The 21,675-nt window shown below is 41.4% G+C and overlaps 1 protein-coding gene across 1 annotated transcript in view; it reads right to left on the minus strand.

The window, feature by feature from the left end:
• Nucleotides 1–21,675, minus strand: part of LOC126248007 (uncharacterized) — a 109,590-nt gene that overhangs the window by 66,406 nt on the left and 21,509 nt on the right. The window contains exon 2 of the mRNA XM_049948589.1: nt 12,631–12,740. Within this exon, the coding sequence (XP_049804546.1) occupies nt 12,631–12,644 (14 nt within the window). The 5' untranslated portion in view covers nt 12,645–12,740. The remainder of the gene's footprint in view (nt 1–12,630; nt 12,741–21,675) is intronic.

The raw sequence follows: 21,675 nt of genomic DNA on the forward strand, positions 1-21,675 counted from the left end.
ACTTCTAAAAAACAGGCTTTTTGTAACAAAGAATTATTCTGTCAAGTCAACAAATCTGTCTGTCATTTTAATAACATGTTAAATTATGTCACTCGATGCAAATTAATAACTTTTCTGCACAAATTATGATAACAGATGTACATGTGACTTATAAACTATATCTCTTTTTAGTAGTTCTTTGACAATGTTATAAATACAGGCAGTCGGAGGCAGTCAGGGGCAGTCGGAATGTCACTTTGGTGAAGTGTGTTTCTGGGTTATTGTTTGGGATGGAAAAACAATACAAAGAACATGTAAAGGAAGTACTGCTTTGTGTTGTGTTATGGTCTTTGGTGGACAGTGGAATTAAGATGGCCACCAAAGTAATAAATATTTGATGTTTACATATGTGTTGGTTTCATTTGTTCTTTATCATCAAAAGCACATGAAAAACATGGGACCTCATGTTTTTAACCCTAGACAACCAGATTTAGAGCCAGCATCAGCATCGAGACACAGCAGCGATCCAGCAAGCAGCAGCGATTACTACAATGCATTGTAATGGCGCCAACCTAACATCAAGTGCTAACAAGCTCCGTAAATGGGAGTGAAATAGTGCGATTACAGCAATTAGCAATATCAATGAAAAAGTCGGACCACTTACAGTGCTTAGCCATAATGTTTTTCCCAGTTTAAGCTTTCATCAGTATGCATGCATAAGAACTTAGAACTTTCTAACCTGTTTATTATTTTCTGTTGGTTGAACACATTAACAGAAATATCAGTTGTGATTGACTAAGTATCCCACTGCTACACAGGTGGTGTGTTGGTGTTGTTTGGGGAAAGAGACCAAACAGTGAGGTCATCAGTCTCATTGGATTAGGGAAGGACAGGGAAGGAAATTGGCTGTGCCCTTTCAAAAGAACCATCCCAGGATTTGCCCGGAGCGATTTAAGCAATCACGGAAAACCTAAATCAGGATGGCCGGACACGGGATTGAACTGTTGTCCTCCCAAATTCGAGTCCAGTGTGCTAACCACTGCACCACCTCGCTCGCTAGACAAGTGGTGACAACAGTAAAGAACATTACTTATGAGACAAATTTATAAAATGATGTTTAGTATTCCTGCCTATAGACATCGTGATGAGGCAGATGAGATGGTACAGGTGTCACAGCAAAATAGTGCAAAAACCTTCCACGGAGGAGGCATGGAATGTGTAGTATGGGTAGACCCACTGCTGGAGGTGTTTACCTGCTGGCAGCAGAAGGCAAGGTGGGCCAGTGATTATCCAGAGTTCAACCACAATGGACCTTGCCTTGCACTTCATGCTGTGTGCTGTTGCTGAGTGCTTAGCCATTAGCCATTATCCATTAGCCATCCACACCTGTCTCTACATGGCTTCAGACTATCTGTTTCATGTATATTAAAGTGCATGGCAAATTTCTTTGCTTCTCAGGAGGTTCTGATCGCTGGCTATTATTGAGCCACTGCTAGCCTGTGAAGTATCCACACTGACCCTGTCAAGTAACAGCATTTCATGCCTATGCAGATACTAAAGTGGCAATGAAGTATGTTCTTACACATGTGACACCCCTATTTTTATCCTTTGCCCCTTTTCTTTTTGTTAACTTGGGCCACCACGGTCCCGTAACTTCTGAAATGCTGACAGGAACAGTTGTGCCTACAGAAGGAGCAACAGCTGCAGCAGCAGCAACAGGAGCAGGAGTAGGTGCTGATAAACCAGAATGCAGACTTGCTTAGTGCTCTTAGAGTTCCCTTGCCGTTTTCTACACTGCTCCTACCACCTGCTGTTTGTCAGTTTGATGGGTCGACAGAAAGCTGGAAGAGTTACCTGCACCAGTTCATACCACATTATCAGGTAACATGTATGGTTGATCCCTTTGATAGGGCTGCCTTGTTGTTGTCCAGGAGCACAGGTTTGTACCAAGTTCTCCAAAATTTGGAGCTCTTTGTTGAGCTCAAGAAACTTCCCTTTGATGAGTTCTGTCAGTTACTTACACAGTATTTGAGACATCAAACCTGTGTGGTGGTGGCACTGTTGCAGTTTAACCAGCACAACAAGCACCCTGCACAGTCGTATGTGGTCTAGATAGCTTTATCTGCAGGACATCTCACATAAGTGTCATTCTCAATGCCCAAATGAGCTTTCTCTTAAGCAGACTCACTAATTCAAGACATGATCATCTGGTTAGCTCCTGATCTAAAAGTTCAGACTAGGTCATTGACTATGTCCAACCCTTCTTTAGCCAATGTTGCCCAAATTGCAGAATCGCATGAGCATACAGAGGCAGTGAGGGATATCTTTTCTGATAATTAGCAGGTGGAGCAATTCGGTAGCATGGTAAACAGTCCCCAGTGACCTGTGTGACCTCCCAGGTGGCCTCACCTCTGACCAAGTCAGCACGTGTTGCTGCCATTGGTGATTCAGGTGCACTGGCATTGCTGCACTGCCGATCCTTGTCCTTGTGGGCTCAGCAGGTCTAGGCTGCTCACACCATCATAATTCCACATGCGGCATTTCTTGTGTCATCAGTGCCATTCTCCATCTGCTTGTTGCGTGAGCCAGCTAGCCTGCCCCAATTGTCATTTGTTGCGTGTTCACCAAGACTGCTTGAATGTGTATGGTCATCCATCAGATAAGCCATTTGGTATCTGTTTCTGACTGTAAGTGGGCCATGAGAGGCACTGGATGCCCCAGTGTTTTCACTGCACTCTGGGGCTGCCTCCGGCACCCCGCACAGGTCACCCCTACATATTTTGCTGACATTGGTAGTGGACAGGTAACTGGTCAAATTTCAGGCAAACACAGGAATGATGGTTAACCTCATTAAATTAGATACATAGAAGCTCTTGGTGTGCCTGGAGTCGCAATAGCCTCTTTATCAGGTTGTGCCTTATAGTAAACAGCGCATTCCTTTGTGAGGGCTCTTCTCCATTTCTGAGAATCTGGAATGGTAACTTACATTGTTAGTTGTCTTTGGATTAGACACTTTTTCTATTTTTGGGTTCCAGATCACTGAAAAAGTAAATATAGTATCTCAATCTGTGCCTTTTCAAGATCTGAACTCCTTACTGTAATCATACAGCCAGCTGTTTGAAAATACCTTGGGCCGGCAGAAAGTTTTGAGGTACAAATTTCTCTTAAGCTGTCAGTGGTACATAAATCCTGTCATTCCTTCTCACTTCCTTTTCCATGTATGACAAGATAAAGGCAGGGTTGACAGGATCAAGGTGTCATTTCTCCTATTTTGTTGGGTCAGTGGGCCACCCCTTAGGTGGTGATTCATATTCGCAAAAGCACTTTGCATCTTTGCTGTGATTTTAAACTGATGATCAATGCACAATGTGTCACTGATTTGTATCTCATTCTGTGGCAGGCAGAATTATTGGCAAAGTTGTCACCAATATTTTCCCTGCATCAGCTTGTAAGATGCCTACCTGCAGTTGCCATTGGACACATTTTCTTGGACTTTCCTGGTCCTCTACATAGCCAACTGGCTTTTCCAGTTTATTTGCTTGCCTTTTGGAATCTCATCTGCACCTGGACTTAATCAACACAATTTGGAACAACTGATTTAGGACATTCCCTGTTGCGTTAGTTACCTTGACTGATGATACCTGGGTAACATGCCCTACTTGGGAAGAACACCCACAAAACCTGCAATCAATTTTCCAATGCCTCCTGGAGAATGGAATTTGTTGCAAACTGGAAAAGTGCTGATTTTCTTCCTAAATGTGCTCTTTTTGAGTCATGTGCTTAGTAAAGATGGTGTCATTCCTATGGATGACCACATCAAAGTCATCATGAACCTGCCACCAAACCAGAACCTGAAGGAGTTCCCATCTTTTTGGGTAAGATTTTGTATTATTCCCAGTTCACTCCATGAGGTGTGCACATCTGCCAACCTCTTAACCGGCTTCAACAGGAAGGTGTTAAGTTTGTCTGGGTTGCAGATTGTCAATGGGATTTTCAGTCTCTCAAGCAGTTGTGGCGTAGAGCGCCATAAATATCGATATTTGTTCAGTGTATAAGTGTGCTATCTTTGAGGAGAGGGCTTTGGAAAGATGTTGGCCGCTAATGGCAGTTAGCCTCCGGACTTGGTTCTGTGTAGAAGGGAAGTGCTAATAAATCTGTGTCTGAGAGAATTCTAGTTGTTAACCTACAACTATATCCTATACCCTCACTGATGACCCCATTTTTTGTGTAATATGCATCCGAGTTACCGCCCGAAGGTTATTTATGCGCCTACCACGTTGGGTTTCTTCGCGATCACGAGGGCCGTTGTTCAGTTTCAGACAATGGCCTTTCAGCACTCACCGCCGCCCGGATTTCAGCAACATCTCTCCAGCACTCCTGCCGTCATAGTGGACATGCTGCAAGGCTCTTCGGAATCCTTCAGCCCAAACATGCAGTGGAATTCATCGAGTGCCGCCAGTTTCTTCCAACCGCCAACGGTTGTGGACTCTGGCTTTGTTAGCCTAGACCTTTCCACGTGTTCTCCACAGAGTGTTGTTCGGAACATTCCTACTCCTGTGTCAAACGCACAATTCAATACAGTTCGTGGCGCCGAGCGAAGTTTTGCTACTTTGGAAAATCCAGTAGTAAATTCAAACTCGAATCAGTTCCCACCACGTGTGTATCCTCAATGCTCGCCAAACAGCAAATATTACACCGATTGTGCATCCTAGTGGACGTGTGTGGGATCCTTGTGTTGCTTCTAATCAGGTCAACAATTCTGTGCTGGACAGTAATTACTCCGACATCTACAACCAGCCCCACCACTCATGGTCGAGTGAATACTGTGTCCATAATGGACATTCACAGGCATACTTAAGCACTTGTGGCTTCTCTCCGAGCTACCACGTCAATTGAGAATGCACATTTTGACTACGATCCTCACACCGTTCGAGCGTCCGTTGCTTCTCAGCCCCCCCCTCCCCCCCAGCGTCAAGTGAATTTTTTGATACCCGCATTACAGGACGCCAATAATTCGGACTCACTATCTTCTGCATGCTCTACTTCCATCCGAAGAAATAGGCGCACCTCCGCAGTGACTGCAGTGCCGAATCTGCCGAAACTACTGACTTTAAATCCACTCACCTGGAGTTCTGGTTTAACCTAGTTGAGCAAACCTTCAATGTCTGGCTTTGGACGACGACACACGCTTTTCCTGCCTCATGAACCATCTTCACGACCGCGTTGATTTAATTTACGATCTGGTCAAAGCACCCCCCCCTAGCAGGGAAGCATGCTGCGGCGAAATAGATGATACTGGAGCTCGTCTCGAAAACCAGGAGAAAAAATGTGCGACAGCTCATCTACAAAGAGCTTCTCGGCAACAGGTCTCCTTCCCAGCTGTGGCGGTGCATCTGTCTTCTCGTCGATGAGCGCCGCTTTAAATTGAGCACAAGTGCTGCGTGTGGCAATCTACATGCCTTTGTTAGGCCTTTTGGCAAGGTGATTCTCCGCCCGCCTGCTGACGAAGTGCTATACCTCCACTCTAGGACGGGACGTCGTCTTCAACCACCGGCATATTGCTTGCTGACTTAGCCGTCGACCGCTTCCGCCGCCTGACGCGGAAGAACTGTCGGTTACCTTCGTAACTTCTCACCCCCCCCCCCCCCCCCATTCATAGGGACGTACTCCATACTGTGTGGGGAGGGGGGGGGGGGCTATGTGGTATAGAGCACCATAAATATCGATATTTGTTCAGTGTGTAAGTGTGCTATCTTTGAGGAGAGGGCTTTGGGAAGATGTTGGCCGCTAACGGCAGTTAGCCTACGGACTTGGTTCTGTGTAGAAGCGGAGTGCTAATAAATCTGTATCTGAGAGAATTCTAGTTGTTTACCCATTCCCTCACAGTGCTTGTCTCTGTATCTCTGCCTGGCTTTCTTTACACCAGATAAACCTTTTAACCCTGGCCTGTGACGTCTAGCAGTGTGGTATTATCACAGAAAAAAGTGCTGATGGCTTGCACTAGATTTTCTTCTAAAATCATTTTTGTCAATGTTACTGCTAATGTCCAAAAACATGTGTATTAGTTAATGACAACAAATCAGAATTGTAGTTAATAAGTTGCAACATCATTGTGGAGGCTGCAGTATTAGTACCAAAAGCAACAATGGAGGCACAAGGTGCATCATGACTAGTACATTTGAATTTGGATTTGTCAGAGCTCCTATCATACAAAGCAGAGTGTGCGACACATTGTCCATTTGTGGCAAAGCTGATCTAGATCAGAAGGCAGTTTTTGATATGGTTATTAAAAACAGTAAAAATCACAATGCAGACTCACTGTCCAAGATTTTGGTCATTAAGAGACTCAGTTTTCTACAATTTGTTCTGTTCATTATGAGAGGTGACTGCTGAGCAAAGTTTGTAGTTACCATGACATTTTTTACCATTGCAGATGACGGTTCCAAAACACGTGCACACATGTTGACAGTACTGTCACAACTGTTCCCCCCTCCCCCTTTTCCATGGTCTTCAATTTGGTGATCGAGATATGCCACTATTTTCAACAGGACAATGCTCATCCACATGTGGAACATTTCTGTATGAATCGTCTGTGTGATATTGAGATACTCCCATGGTCAGCAAGGCCCTCAAATCTGTCTCCGAAACAACACGTGTAGGACCAGCTCGAATGTCAACTCTGCCCCAGTGCCAGTATCAGGAATATCGAGGACTAGTTACAACAGTTGTAGTCCAGGTTATCTTAGGAGAGGATACAAAGATATAATAAAATGTTCATTTCCATGCATTAAAATGTCAAGATGCTCATTAAAGATATTTTTATTTGAAAATTTATGAAAATTAGATTTTTTTTTCAAATGAATGGGCATAGCTGTTACATGTTATGTTGTATGTTTATTGTGAAAGAGAACAGAGGGGACAGAACAGTCATCTTGCGAGAGCAGCAAAAATCTGTACCAGGAACGTTGCCCGATGTTGACACAATTATGTGCTAGCTGCAAAAAATGAATTTGAGCTAGCTGCTAAAATTGAAGGTCATCATTGTAACAGCTGTAATACAGAACCAAAGCATTGTAACTTTGGCTGTTTTAGGACTTTCGTGTGACTGTTCATTAGAATTTTGCCTGGGTCAGCACATCAGTCATAGTGGTAAATGAGGAGCTCTACTAGTATGTTACAATGTGGTAATGTATGTGATAGACCATATTCTGAATCTCTGAAGTTGATATTGGTGTTTAAGTCTAATTTCTAAAATATTTTGGAAAGTAATAGTGAGAGAGTAGGACAGTGATTGGTAATCAAAAACGTGGTGGAGCCATGTACGATTTGTCCCAATTTTTGTTTTGTTCCTATTGAATAGGAAGTGTAGATTGGAAAACCTTAGATCCTTAGTGGGATTTTAAGATTTTTTCTATGACTCAACACCACACCAATCAGTGTACTATGCTTTAATTGGTCCAGTATAATTGTGTGTTCATTTTACATGTAGTTAGAGAGATAACAATAATAATAATAATAATTAATAATTGAATAGCAATAATCTAACAACAGAAGAAGAAACTAACTCATGAAAAAATGTCTTTACCATCACTAAATAGCTAGGGTCATATGAGAAAGTTATTTTTACCATTTGTGCAGTTTCAGTATAAAACTATTTTTTTGAATCTGGCAAAGCTTTTTCGCAAAATTTGATCAAGTGATATTAGTAATTCATAGCAGTCAGATGCAGGTAAGAGTTTAAATTAAATCAAATACTATATGATAGCACAGACACAAAAATATTTGTCAGGCACCTAGCAGAATATTAAGCATTATTATGATCCAAAGTCATATAAAGTGAAATTCAAATTAAAAATATAAATCTTGTCTGTAATAATAATCGAATTTACCTGTGGTGATACACTTTTGAATACATTGGTTACTTTGAGAATGTATTACCTTTGGTATATCTAATCAATAAAATAATAAAGAATATTACAGAGGGAAACATTCCACGTGGAAAAAATATATCTAAAAAGAAAGATGATGAGACTTACCAAACAAAAGCGCTGGCAGGTCGATAGACACACAAACAAACACAAATATACACACAAAATTCAAGCTTTCGCAACAACCTGTTGCCTCATCAGGAAAGAGGGAAGGAGAGGGAAAGACGAAAGGATGTGGGTTTTAAGGGGGAGGGTAAGGAGTCATTCCAATCCCGGGAGCGGAAAGACTTACCTTAGGGGGAAAAAAGGACAGGCATACACTCGCACACACACACATATCCATCCACACATACAGACACAAGCAGACATATTTAAAGACAAAGAGTTCGGGCAGAGATGTCAGTCGAGGTGGAAGAGTAGAGGCAAAGAAGTTGTTGAGAGACAGGTGAGGTATGAGTGGCGGCAACTGGAAATTAGCGGAGATTGAGGCCTGGCGGATAACGAGAAGAGAGGATATACTGAAGGGCAAGTTCCCATCTCCGGAGTTCGGATAGGTTGGTGTTGGTAGGAAGTATCCAGATAACCCGGACGGTGTAACACTGTGCCAAGATGTGCTGGCTGTGCACCAAGGCATGTTTAGCCACAGGGTGATCCTCGTTACCAACAAACACTGTCTGCCTGTGTCCATTCATGCGAATGGACAGTTTGTTGCTGGTCATTCCCACATAGAATGCATCACAGTGTAGGCAGGTCAGTTGGTAAATCACGTGGGTGCTTTCACACGTGGCTCCGCCTTTGATCGTGTACACCTTCCGGGTTACAGGACTGGAGTAGGTGGTGGTGGGAGGGTGCATGGGACAGGTTTTGCACCGGGGGCGGTTACAAGGATAGGAGCCAGAGAGTAGGGAAGGTGGTTTGGGGATTTCATAGGGATGAACTAACAGGTTACGAGGTTAGGTGGACGGCGGAAAGACACTCTTGGCGGAGTGGGGAGGATTTCATGAAGGATGGATCTCATTTCAGGGCAGGATTTGAGGAAGTCGTATCCCTGCTGGAGAGCCACATTCAGAGTCTGGTCCAGTCCCGGAAAGTATCCTGTCACAAGTGGGGCACTTTTGTGGTTCTTCTGTGGGGGATTCTGGGTTTGAGGGGATGAGGAAGTGGCTCTGGTTATTTGCTTCTGTACCAGGCCGGGAGGGTAGTTGCGGGATGCGAAAGCTGTTGTCAGGTTGTTGGTGTAATGTTTCAGGGATTCCGGACTGGAGCAGATTCGTTTGCCACGAAGACCTAGGCTGTAGGGAAGGGACCGTTTGATGTGGAATGGGTGGCAGCTGTCATAATGGAGGTACTGTTGCTTGTTGGTGGGTTTGATGTGGACGGACGTGTGAAGTTGGCCATTGGACAGGTGGAGGTCAACGTCAAGGAAAGTGGCATGGGATTTGGAGTAGGACCAGGTGAATCTGATGGAACCAAAGGAGTTGAGGTTGGAGAGGAAATTCTGGAGTTCTTCTTCACTGTGAGTCCAGATCATGAAGATGTCATCAATAAATCTGTACCAAACTTTGGGTTGGCAGACCTGGGTAACCAAGAAGGCTTCCTCTAAGCGACCCATGAATAGGTTGGCGTACGAGGGGGCCATCCTGGTACCCATGGCTGTTCCCTTTAATTGTTGGTATGTCTGGCCTTCAAAAGTGAAGAAGTTGTGGGTCAGGATGAAGCTGGCTAAGGTAATGAGGAAAGAGGTTTTAGGTAGGGTGGCAGGTGATCGGCGTGAAAGGAAATGCTCCATCGCAGCGAGGCCCTGGACGTGCGGAATATTTGTGTATAAGGAAGTGGCATCAATGGTTACAAGGATGGTTTCCGGGGGTAACAGATTGGGTAAGGATTCCAGGCGTTCAAGGAAGTGGTTGGTGTCTTTGATGAAGGATGGGAGACTGCATGTAATGGGTTGAAGGTGTTGATCTACGTAGATCAACACCTTCAACCCATTACATGCAGTCTCCCATCCTTCATCAAAGACACCAACCACTTCCTTGAACGCCTGGAATCCTTACCCAATCTGTTACCCCCGGAAACCATCCTTGTAACCATTGATGCCACTTCCTTATACACAAATATTCCGCACGTCCAGGGCCTCGCTGCGATGGAGCATTTCCTTTCACGCCGATCACCTGCCACCCTACCTAAAACCTCTTTCCTCATTACCTTAGCCAGCTTCATCCTGACCCACAACTTCTTCACTTTTGAAGGCCAGACATACCAACAATTAAAGGGAACAGCCATGGGTACCAGGATGGCCCCCTCGTACGCCAACCTATTCATGGGTCGCTTAGAGGAAGCCTTCTTGGTTACCCAGGTCTGCCAACCCAAAGTTTGGTACAGATTTATTGATGACATCTTCATGATCTGGACTCACAGTGAAGAAGAACTCCAGAATTTCCTCTCCAACCTCAACTCCTTTGGTTCCATCAGATTCACCTGGTCCTACTCCAAATCCCATGCCACTTTCCTTGACGTTGACCTCCACCTGTCCAATGGCCAACTTCACACGTCCGTCCACATCAAACCCACCAACAAGCAACAGTACCTCCATTATGACAGCTGCCACCCATTCCACATCAAACGGTCCCTTCCCTACAGCCTAGGTCTTCGTGGCAAACGAATCTGCTCCAGTCCGGAATCCCTGAAACATTACACCAACAACCTGACAACAGCTTTCGCATCCCGCAACTACCCTCCCGGCCTGGTACAGAAGCAAATAACCAGAGCCACTTCCTCATCCCCTCAAACCCAGAATCCCCCACAGAAGAACCACAAAAGTGCCCCACTTGTGACAGGATACTTTCCGGGACTGGACCAGACTCTGAATGTGGCTCTCCAGCAGGGATACGACTTCCTCAAATCCTGCCCTGAAATGAGATCCATCCTTCATGAAATCCTCCCCACTCCGCCAAGAGTGTCTTTCCGCCGTCCACCTAACCTCGTAACTTGTTAGTTCATCCCTATGAAATCCCCAAACCACCTTCCCTACCCTCTGGCTCCTATCCTTGTAACCGCCCCCGGTGCAAAACCTGTCCCATGCACCCTCCCACCACCACCTACTCCAGTCCTGTAACCCGGAAGGTGTACACGATCAAAGGCGGAGCCACGTGTGAAAGCACCCACGTGATTTACCAACTGACCTGCCTACACTGTGATGCATTCTATGTGGGAATGACCAGCAACAAACTGTCCATTCGCATGAATGGACACAGGCAGACAGTGTTTGTTGGTAACGAGGATCACCCTGTGGCTAAACATGCCTTGGTGCACAGCCAGCACATCTTGGCACAGTGTTACACCGTCCGGGTTATCTGGATACTTCCTACCAACACCAACCTATCCGAACTCCGGAGATGGGAACTTGCCCTTCAGTATATCCTCTCTTCTCGTTATCCGCCAGGCCTCAATCTCCGCTAATTTCCAGTTGCCGCCACTCATACCTCACCTGTCTCTCAACAACTTCTTTGCCTCTACTCTTCCACCTCGACTGACATCTCTGCCCGAACTCTTTGTCTTTAAATATGTCTGCTTGTGTCTGTATGTGTGGATGGATATGTGTGTGTGTGCGAGTGTATGCCTGTCCTTTTTTCCCCCTAAGGTAAGTCTTTCCGCTCCCGGGATTGGAATGACTCCTTACCCTCCCCCTTAAAACCCACATCCTTTCGTCTTTCCCTCTCCTTCCCTCTTTCCTGATGAGGCAACAGGTTGTTGCGAAAGCTTGAATTTTGTGTGTATATTTGTGTTTGTTTGTGTGTCTATCGACCTGCCAGCGCTTTTGTTTGGTAAGTCTCATCATCTTTCTTTTTAGATATAAATAATAAAGAATGACTGATATAATCCACAGGTGGTCAGCAGTTGTCACTCAATGGCTGTAAGTTTAATGATTGTGGAATACGAGGTTCTTAGGAAACTATGATTTTAACTATCATGAGTATGTGAATCCCCATGGGCATATCAGATACCAACTTCTAAAATATACAGGGAAAAATATCACAATGGCTGGAGCAATATATTTAATATTAGCTGTCACTATCACATTATGAAGCCTGCTTAGTATCAAAAAACCCAACATCTGATAATATGACGTGGTAACATCATTCATGAAATCTGAGGAAGTGATTTCTTCTAATATACACTAGTTATGAAAGGATTTTCCAATTCTTGGGACTCTAGCAGGCATCATACATCCTGAAGATAACCTACTTTATTTTTTCAGATGACACATGAATGATTTGGAAGACTAAAATAACATGCACTGTCACTTTAAAGGCAGCACTACATGGACCATTGGGCACAAATTTGCTGGATCTCATCAGAAACATATGCTTACGTGTTTTCCCTGCATAGCAATGATATATCAGAAGTGAGGCACCACAAATTGAAGACACCACAAATAAATGACTAAAACTGTGAGCTACATAACACATCCCCAAAACTTTCTTGTGCAGAATGTCTTACATAGTGAGATGTCAATGAAAATGTTTTACGCAGCAGAGCATTAGCTTGTACTCATTCTGTTATAAACATAGAGTAGCAGAGAGAAGGTGTGGAAAGAAATAGTAAAATAAGTGCACCACAGAGTCACACTATTTTGAACAGTGGTTATCACTTTTTTGGAAAAAATTATAATTACTAGTCTCATTAAATCAAAGTTGCAGCAATCTAAATATCAATAACATACCTTAAACCATCCATCTCTTTTAAAGCAGTTGGAAGGGTCACTAGAAAATTATCATCCAACAGGCAGATTGCAAGGTCAAGTTCCACCACTTCTTTTGGTACATTCTGAAGCTGTCAAAACAAAATAAATACTTAAATTAAAATTTGTAAGATCACTAACACAGCATCATTTTAATGTTTTTTTAATTATTGTCACCTGCAGTGTTACTACTTGAAACATTACACTGCAAAATCCTACATGCAATACAAACAATGGAATGATTAATGACATCCACTCAAAATACAGTGGAGGACTTAAGCAGTGAATAAGTGTGTGATCAAAGCTTCAACAAAGTAGTTCAGATTAAAAACTTGTATTCTTCTTTGAGCACACATATACCCACAGCAACACTGTCCAGGTTCTGCTGCTTGAATGGGATGACTGGTTGTCTTTGGTGGAAGAATGAAGAAGAGATGAAGAGAAGGAAACTGAAATGGAAAAAGGGGAGGGGGATTTGGATTGGAGGAGAACAGGACAGATGTGTGGCATCAGAGACAGTTCACTACAGTGTCGATTTGTGTTACACACAAGTATAAGGACACAGGATTATAAAGGAGGTTCAGAAAGGCCACTAAGAGAATGGTGTAGATTGATTAGATATAAAAACAATACTTTGCGGACAAAAATAAAGGAATTGCTAATGCAGTACATCTTTTTACTGGTAATGAACACTTGAAGGCAAACTTACATTAACTATGTCCTCCATCCCTCCCTCAAATGATTTTAAGTTTAAAAAAACTGTTCCTTATATGTATTATGTATAGAGGGTTCAACAGTGCATATAGTTTGTTTTTATGTTTTAAATTTGCTTGAAGTGTAATGTTCTAATAGCCCTATATCTCGAACAGCTGTTACACTGTTAGATGCACTGGCCAAATAAAGAAATAACATAAATGTATTTATTTCTGTCATATTCTATGAATGTATTAGCATGTATCATTGATATTTTTAAAATTGTTTTTTTTATATTTTTGTATATTGGCACAGCTGATGTAAGTTTTCTCATTTCTATATTGCATAGCAGCTGTTGTTTTGGCACAGTGAGTATGCAGAATTTTGTTGTCTATCTTCTGTTTTCACTTACTTGCTGCTTAAGGTAAATGGTATTTTTTCATGTCATATGCATTTTTTTGTTGTTGCAAATACTGTATCTGTACAAAATCATTTTTATCCAGTATTTAAAATTTTATTGCCATCAGCCATCTATCTTTGTGGAAACACAAGATTTATAGCTTTCAATAAATAAATAAAAAAGAAAAAACTGTTAAATCATAAAATAACCTAAAGTGAAGGATCCAGAGAACAGAAGTGAGAAGTCAGTGTCTGATGGGGTAGAGAGGGAGTCACAAAAAATGAGACAGGACCAGAGATGAACACCAGTGTATGATTAGGTCTTATTGTTGATGAGACCAGGAAGGCTGTGGAAACAGAAAATATATTTGAAGGGAAATTGCCATTTGCACAATTCAGAGAAGCTTAGGTATAAATCAAGATTCTAGCAACTGTAAAGCAGCCACTGACACTGACAATGCCTCCTTTTAGATAACCCGAGAGCCAAAAGTCACATAGATTCAGATCAGATGATCTTGCAGGCCATGCATTTGGAAAACCTCTGGAGATAGCATGTTCAAGGAATGTTGCATTAATCAGCTCTTTCAGTGGTGGAGGGAAATGGGGTGTTGCCTCATCTTGCATAGAAACAGTGATTTCCATGCTGGTGAGCTCTTCCAAACAGCATGCTGTACAAGGAGATCTCAATAACTTTCAGACATCACGCTACACCTGACAGGTCTTCTGAATGTATTCTGTTCAAAGAAGAATGGACAGAGAATAAAGGTGTTTATGAATCCACACCACAAAGACACATACAGTGAGTGAAATGGCTCTTTGTGCACAACATCGATTTAACAGAATCTCAAAGCTCGCATGTCTGTTTATTTACTGCACCCTGTAGAGTAAAATGTGCCTCACCACTCCATAGAATATTGCCTGGCCACTTGTCATCAATTTTGATGTATGCTAGAAACTGAAGAACAAATTCATAATGTTACTGTAGATCACAAGGTTTCAGTTGCTCAGCATATGAGTCTTGTACAGGTACCAGTGTAAAATCGACCATACAACTTTCTGTTCTGTTGAACATGGGATGGACATAACACTGCCTGAGCACTAGCACTACCTGGGGCACATGCTGCATGGTCAGTTACAGCAACAGCAACCTCATCAATAACTTCCACCAGGATAGGATGCCTTCCTCTTCCTGGTGCCTTGAAAAGCTCACCCGTGTTTTCAAATTCCATTATCATCTTCTTTAAGCCATTTAATGATATCAAGCATCTCCTCAGAGCTGTGGGTCAGCAATACTGTCTAAAGGCAGCGCTGTAATTGCTGCCATTTACATAAAACAGTTTCACTAACAATGCACAGTCTCTCATTTCAATAGCCACATTGCTCACTCACATTACGGCTTGTCAAATGACAGTGTGGATGTCATACCATCATACAACCAAAGTACAGTGTACGATCTGGACTTGATGGTCAAAATTGGAACTAATAATTTTCCAGTGTAAATCGGTTCCATATTAATCAATTAGCACATTTAGTTCTACTGCTATATGATAATTACAGCTCACACTGAACTTCCATGGGTAACACTTTAATTATAACCACCTGGAAGTTTGGTGATTGTCATTCATATGGGTGAACTGTTCATGAATACTTGTGCACATGTTAAAAGCCATGCAGCTGTTGAAGAGGTATTGCATATGATGTGATTGTTGTCAGAGGTGACCCTGCCTCTGGCTGCACTGTTGACAGATCTGGAACAGGATGTGCTCCATGGATGCATGGGACAGGCCTTGCATGTCAGTATTTTAAATGGATATTAACAATAAGGCAAGTGGTTGTACATTGGGACCTCAAAATGATGGATTAGAATGTTTTGTAGAAAAGTTAAGTTTGCATGGCCAATACCACTACATAAGAGACAGGAGTGATATTCCTCATTTTGGGAATAATGAAAACAGAATAGTCATAGCCCTGATCGAGGACACTGTTCAGCTATTCCAATCCCATGTGATATTCAATATAATCAGTTTACTAGAGTAACTGGTTTACTTTCTTCTTTATTTCCCTACACAATTTAGCAGTAATAGAAAGATGGTAGATAAGTTGTTGGTACTGCTTCCTCCTCAAATGTCTATTTCAAAAATATCCTCTAGTACAAGGAAGAACATAAGGTCAAATAATAACTGTTCTATGTTTGATAGGAACATCAAATATAAAGTACTCTCATAATTCAGAGATCAATCTAGCTGAACATGTCTTCAGTTAGGATATAAATTCAGCTTGAGAGAACTTCGAAGTTTATTACGTAAGATCATTACAGTAAATGTAGTGAATATATAAATACGTTACATAGAGAATAGGCACTTGTAAATGAGGTTACATTTTTTGTTTCTTGCTCATGTGATTGTGTAATTACTTCAGAGTTAAGTGCAATTCTGATTTTAAAAAAGTGGTGATGAAAGAAATAAACTGAATGCAACATTTTGCAAGCTCTAGGGATTGAACACATCAGTTCGTTATTACAACAGCTACAGAAATCCTATTAATTAAAAATTTACCTATTCTTATTCTGCTTTAACAGGAATGTCTGAGTATATTCACAGGAGAACAATGAAAATGGTTAAAAATCTGTCTGCAACATAGAGGAAGCTCATACAATTCAAGAAAAATCTGATCTGGCAGATGATTATATAATGTTGAAATTGATTTTTAAGATTTTAATTTTAAAGTTGTATATCTGTTTAATATAAGATATTTAACATGTACATTTAATGTTAATACAAATTTTTTTATCTTTGCATTGCAGTTGTAACAAGCTATCACTAACACAGCCTATTAACTGTATGTGTTCAGTGACAAGTAAGTGATCTGAATTATAAAAAAATGGCCATTTTCTGATGAAGCCAGCTCAGTAAAGGTGTCTTCAGTAGTCCCTACATCTTTCTCCTGCAGAAAATACAAAAATTAAATTAAGTACTGCTCATGTATGGGTCTATATTTTGTACACAATCCATATATAGTTCACCTATGGATGGAATTTGAATAAACTTTGATATGCAGGAGACACAACTAAGATAGGATGCCCAAAATATATTCAGAATGAGAAAATGAAGTGTGAGTCAAAAGTCTAACATTTGACAATTCAATACTTCATGGAAAAATGTAGGTAGAGAGGTGAGAATTGACACATATGCCTGAAATGACAGGGGGTTTTACTGAAACAAAAAAGTGCACAAAGTGACTGACATATGCTGCTTCATATGACACAAAAGCAATAATTAGCATATAAATTGATTTTTAGCAAAGACAATGTTCTTTATAGCAAATGCTTAGCATGTTGGCCATCATTCATCAACAATACCTGTAGTCAGGAAACAAGGCTGTGAACAACATTGTACAGCATATGAGTAGGTATGGTGAGGAAATTACTGGTTTTAGACCATTTAGATGGAACCACACATTTAGGATTTTCTAGAGTTTTTATGACATTTTCAGAAACATCTTCTGCATTTTTCTTTTCTATCAGTACTGATGTGTCATCGGTGAATAAAACCAAATGATGATAATTATAATCAAGGTATATATAACTGAGAGTTGAGAAAATATCTCCTTCCAAGAATTCTGTTCTTATTATAATTTTACGTCTTATTTCCTTTTTTTGAGCAAAGCAAACTAATTGATTATGTCATGGAAGTCAAGTTTAGCAGCTGTATCGTAGTCCATAAAGACAGCTGAATTTGATAGTCTGTTGTCATTCATGCTTAACCTTACAAAGATTTTTATAATCCTTAGTTCGCTGAAACTGTGTTCACCAAATACTGCAGTCACTAATATTGTCATAAATATCTATAACATTATTACAACTTTTTGAATATACATTTCTTGGCCTACACTTAAAAAAAAAAAAAAAAAAAAAAAAAAAAAAAAAAAAAAAAAAAAAAAAATCTTCAAAATATCAGAATGGGAAATTGTGTCTATGCTCTTCATCAGCTCTTAAACCTTTAACTTGAAAGCAGCTATTTCATAAACTGTCTCCACTGTATAAATGTCTCTGCTACATTTTTCATGAGTTCCTCTCCATAACTGAGAGGTGAGCATAGATGGCAGCCATGTGGAGGACCGAGGATCAATTGCTGCTAGTGTCAAGGATTTTCCCTTTGTGGGAGAACTGGTATAGTGTGCACCCAGCCTCATGATGCCAACTGAAGAGCTGCTTGACTGAGTAGTAGGGCTTCACAGTATGGAAAGTCTATAAACTGGCTGGGAGAGAGGTATACTGACCACATGCCCCTCCATACTGCATCCACATAATGCCAGAAGGTAGAGGATGAGACGGTGGCCAGCAGACATCCCTTGGGCCTTCACACCCTGAACAAGAATTCATTTAAACAGTTTTCAAGATACGATACTGAGCTTTCATATTAAGACATTTCTTAATAGGAAATTTTAGTCAGATTAAACTGAATATGGGTGTCAAAAACACATCATATATTCTTCCATGTATTTTATGTCACTGGATTCTTCATCTTAAGTATGATTATAATGGTCTGTGCTGCAGGTTTACTGCTAGCACACCTCCAGTGCCGTCCATCAATGATGAAACAAACCCACTAATTTTTGGCACTTTTGACCTGCAACAGCACTATACACCTCACTATGATTCACTCAGATATGCACATACAAATGACATCCAGCAATCACTGAACTAAGAGAGAACTTGAAAGACTGTAATATACTCTTTAGAGATACTAAATTACAATATTTTTAACAAAATACAAACTCACCAGAAAAAATACAGAGATTATCTGACTGATGTTAAAGCTCTGCTGCACCCTGGAATATCAGGCTAACACTAAAAATTTGTTAAAACTCTTTTCTGGTGGCACCAGAAGTCAAGCCATGTGAGTCAACAACTGTCAAACTGCAAGCTAGGGGGAAATACTGAGCAGGCTGAGATGAACATGGATGTGATTGTGACAAGTGGGACCTGCTGAGTGACCCAATTTCCAAGTGAAGCACAACAACATTGTGGCAACAGACAGATATCATAATACTGGTAACAGAGCAGAGTGACACAAGAAACCACAGTCATAAGACAACAGTAACTATACAGCCACTGATTCTACAGAAAATGGCATTTGGAAAGATGAAGCTAATAGGAGAGCCAACCATGCAAGAAATCTAGTATACATGACGTAATTGCTACCTGCACTGCAGCAGAGTGGACAGAAAGTACCAGTATAAATACTATGCAACTCTCAGTTGCAGCAGTCCCGTGATACAGGGGAAGCTATGTCAGTTGACCCTCTGCATGCCTTATGGTCTACAATCATCTATGGAGTTGCCAATCTCACTGGTGAGACTCTGACACTACAAGCTGCAGTGACAACTTCTGAGTCATCACTGATTGGGTGCAGAGAATGCCACCAGTCTGCTGGCCTACTGGAGACTTGACCAGCCAGGCCAGAAGCTGTATACTATCTGCCGATGTGAGAAAGAACCACTGCAGCTGCTCGCCCCATTCCTGCAGCCAACAATGATGCTGCCAGCCTCTAGGGGCCGTGGGTTGGAATCTACACAATGAGTACTTCCAGCTGGGCTGGATGGTGAGCCTCCTGGCACACATACTCAATGAGAGCACCTCAGAGATTGGCCCACAGAGGCTGCTGTCCACCATTGTCCCGTAAGGACTATGTCTGTCAGTGTCTGGGGCCACTGACCAAGCTGTGTCATTAATGGCCAACACACCATCCTTATGTGATGCAGCAGAACTGCTGAAGATGAACTCTCACTTCTGCTGACTGGGTCTACACTCCACTGGCCTGACGAAGCTACCATTGCCTGAACTTCTGATTGATAAATGTTTTGTTATGATTCATGTTTTTTTTATGCTGTCAAGCATGAGCAGATCCTTCTCACCACATCCTACTCAGTTCAGTCCGGACACATGTGGGGATCTGGGCTGTCTTGGTCACATATATCCAACATCAGAAGTGGCTGACACCACTATATCTGGGGTTAGCAAATGGCTACCAATGGTGGAGACGTCTGAGCTTGCTGCCACACCCATATGTCTACAACGGCTGCAGCTGTTATTTTCTGCGCAGCTCTGCTGTAAGGTCAACAGTTATGGATTGCAGTTTGCTATGATGCAGTATGGTGAGTGACTTATATTTGTCAGCCGTCTTCTTGTGTCTTCAGTAATGACCATGCTGAGCTGTGAGGATCTCCTCAATAAATTAAAAGTGTCATTTGTTATGCCACAAGAAACTGTGGAGTTGTCTTTCTTTCGTGGAAATACTAGGGAAGTCTATCTACAGCCAGCAAGATGTCAGTATTACAACCTATCCAGGTATGATTTGCCATATGTTCAAGCTGTGCTAGTTATGTGTAGTACATGTAGATGTACAGAGTCCAGCTGGGTCATGGTACAGCACAAAGATTAGGTGCATTTTGTTCTTATTTTTGTATTGGGCAAACTGTTCTGTATTATTCTTATGTAATGGCAGATGAAGGTAGCACAAATGCCAGACATATGGCCAATGACACTGAATAAAATGTTGGAAGCCCTGAAGGGGCAAATAGTTGTGTTATTATTGACTATAGTCCTACAGAAACAGAACAATGAGGAATTGTGTCAAAGGGTAGAGGAATGGGAAGCCATTGGTGATCAAGGTGAAAACTGTGTTGAGGGTACCTGTCCTTTTCATGCCACAACAGCTAATCTTATGGCAACATTTTCCATAAAAGTAACCACAGATGTATCTCCTTTTGCTGCTGATGTGATATCTGCCACTGAATTTGGTAAATGGTCAGAGGAAATGTCCTTGAATATGGCTAAATTGTGGTTAGTAGGAGACATGAAAATTTACCACTAGACTCTTAGTAAGGTCTCAACATTATGTATGAAGACGGTGGTCAACAGCAATATTATGAACATAACAGCATAACATTAAAAGAAAATGATGAGATGATAAATGACCCAAAAGAAGTGTGGGAGAAATTCATGCAGCAGAACAACTGGCAAAAATAAAGTACATAATTAGGTACCTAGTTTTACTGTTAGAAACATTAGCCAATACTTTTCCAGCAATGGCATTACTGGCAGTCATTTCAAAACTTAAAGCTAAAATTCTGGAACAACATTTCTCTGAAGCTGCTAAAGAAATGAAGCGGAGACTCAGTGAAGCCTCTGACATGCCTAATAAATACCCCCCTCTGTCATGGAGAATTCCCTGACACCTTGAAAATCAATGAAATTCTAGCAGTGTATAAGAAGTGAATAAAGACTCACACAAAAAACTACAGGCCAATATCATTCACTTCAGAACTTGGCAAATTATCATAGAAGGTAAAATTAAATCTGTTCATGGTATATTTCATCAAACATAATATATTCAACAATTTACAATGTGGTTTTAGGAAAGGAAGATGTACTGTAACAGCAGCAGCAATTTTTATACATGAAATAGTAAACAAGCTGGTTAAGGGAGTCAAGGTAACAGGCACATTCCTAGATATGAATGAAGCTTTTGATAACCTGAATTACACTATCCTATGGCATAAACAAGAATATGAGAGGAGTAGTCTTACAACTACTTATCTCTTATTTGAAAAACAGGAAACAGAGTGACAATCTAACTTATGAAAGGAATGAACCAGTTTGTAACAATGAAATGAACCTACAGGATACTTCAGCGTGGTGTGTCTCAAGGATGTTCCTTGTGTGTGTTAACGATTTAACCAACTCCCAAAAATGTAATGCCATAAGCTGTACTGATGACATATTTTGTCAGCTGAGGCCATGATATGCAAACTGCTGCCAATAGTAGTGAAATCAATTACAATTTCCTGTCAACTCACCTTACTGCAAATAAATTACTTGTATGAAACTTCCTGGCAGATTAAAACTGTGTGCCGTACCGAGACTTGAACTCG

Source organism: Schistocerca nitens, chromosome 3 (assembly GCF_023898315.1).
Source record: "Schistocerca nitens isolate TAMUIC-IGC-003100 chromosome 3, iqSchNite1.1, whole genome shotgun sequence".
In the NCBI taxonomy this organism is placed as follows: domain Eukaryota; kingdom Metazoa; phylum Arthropoda; class Insecta; order Orthoptera; family Acrididae; genus Schistocerca; species Schistocerca nitens.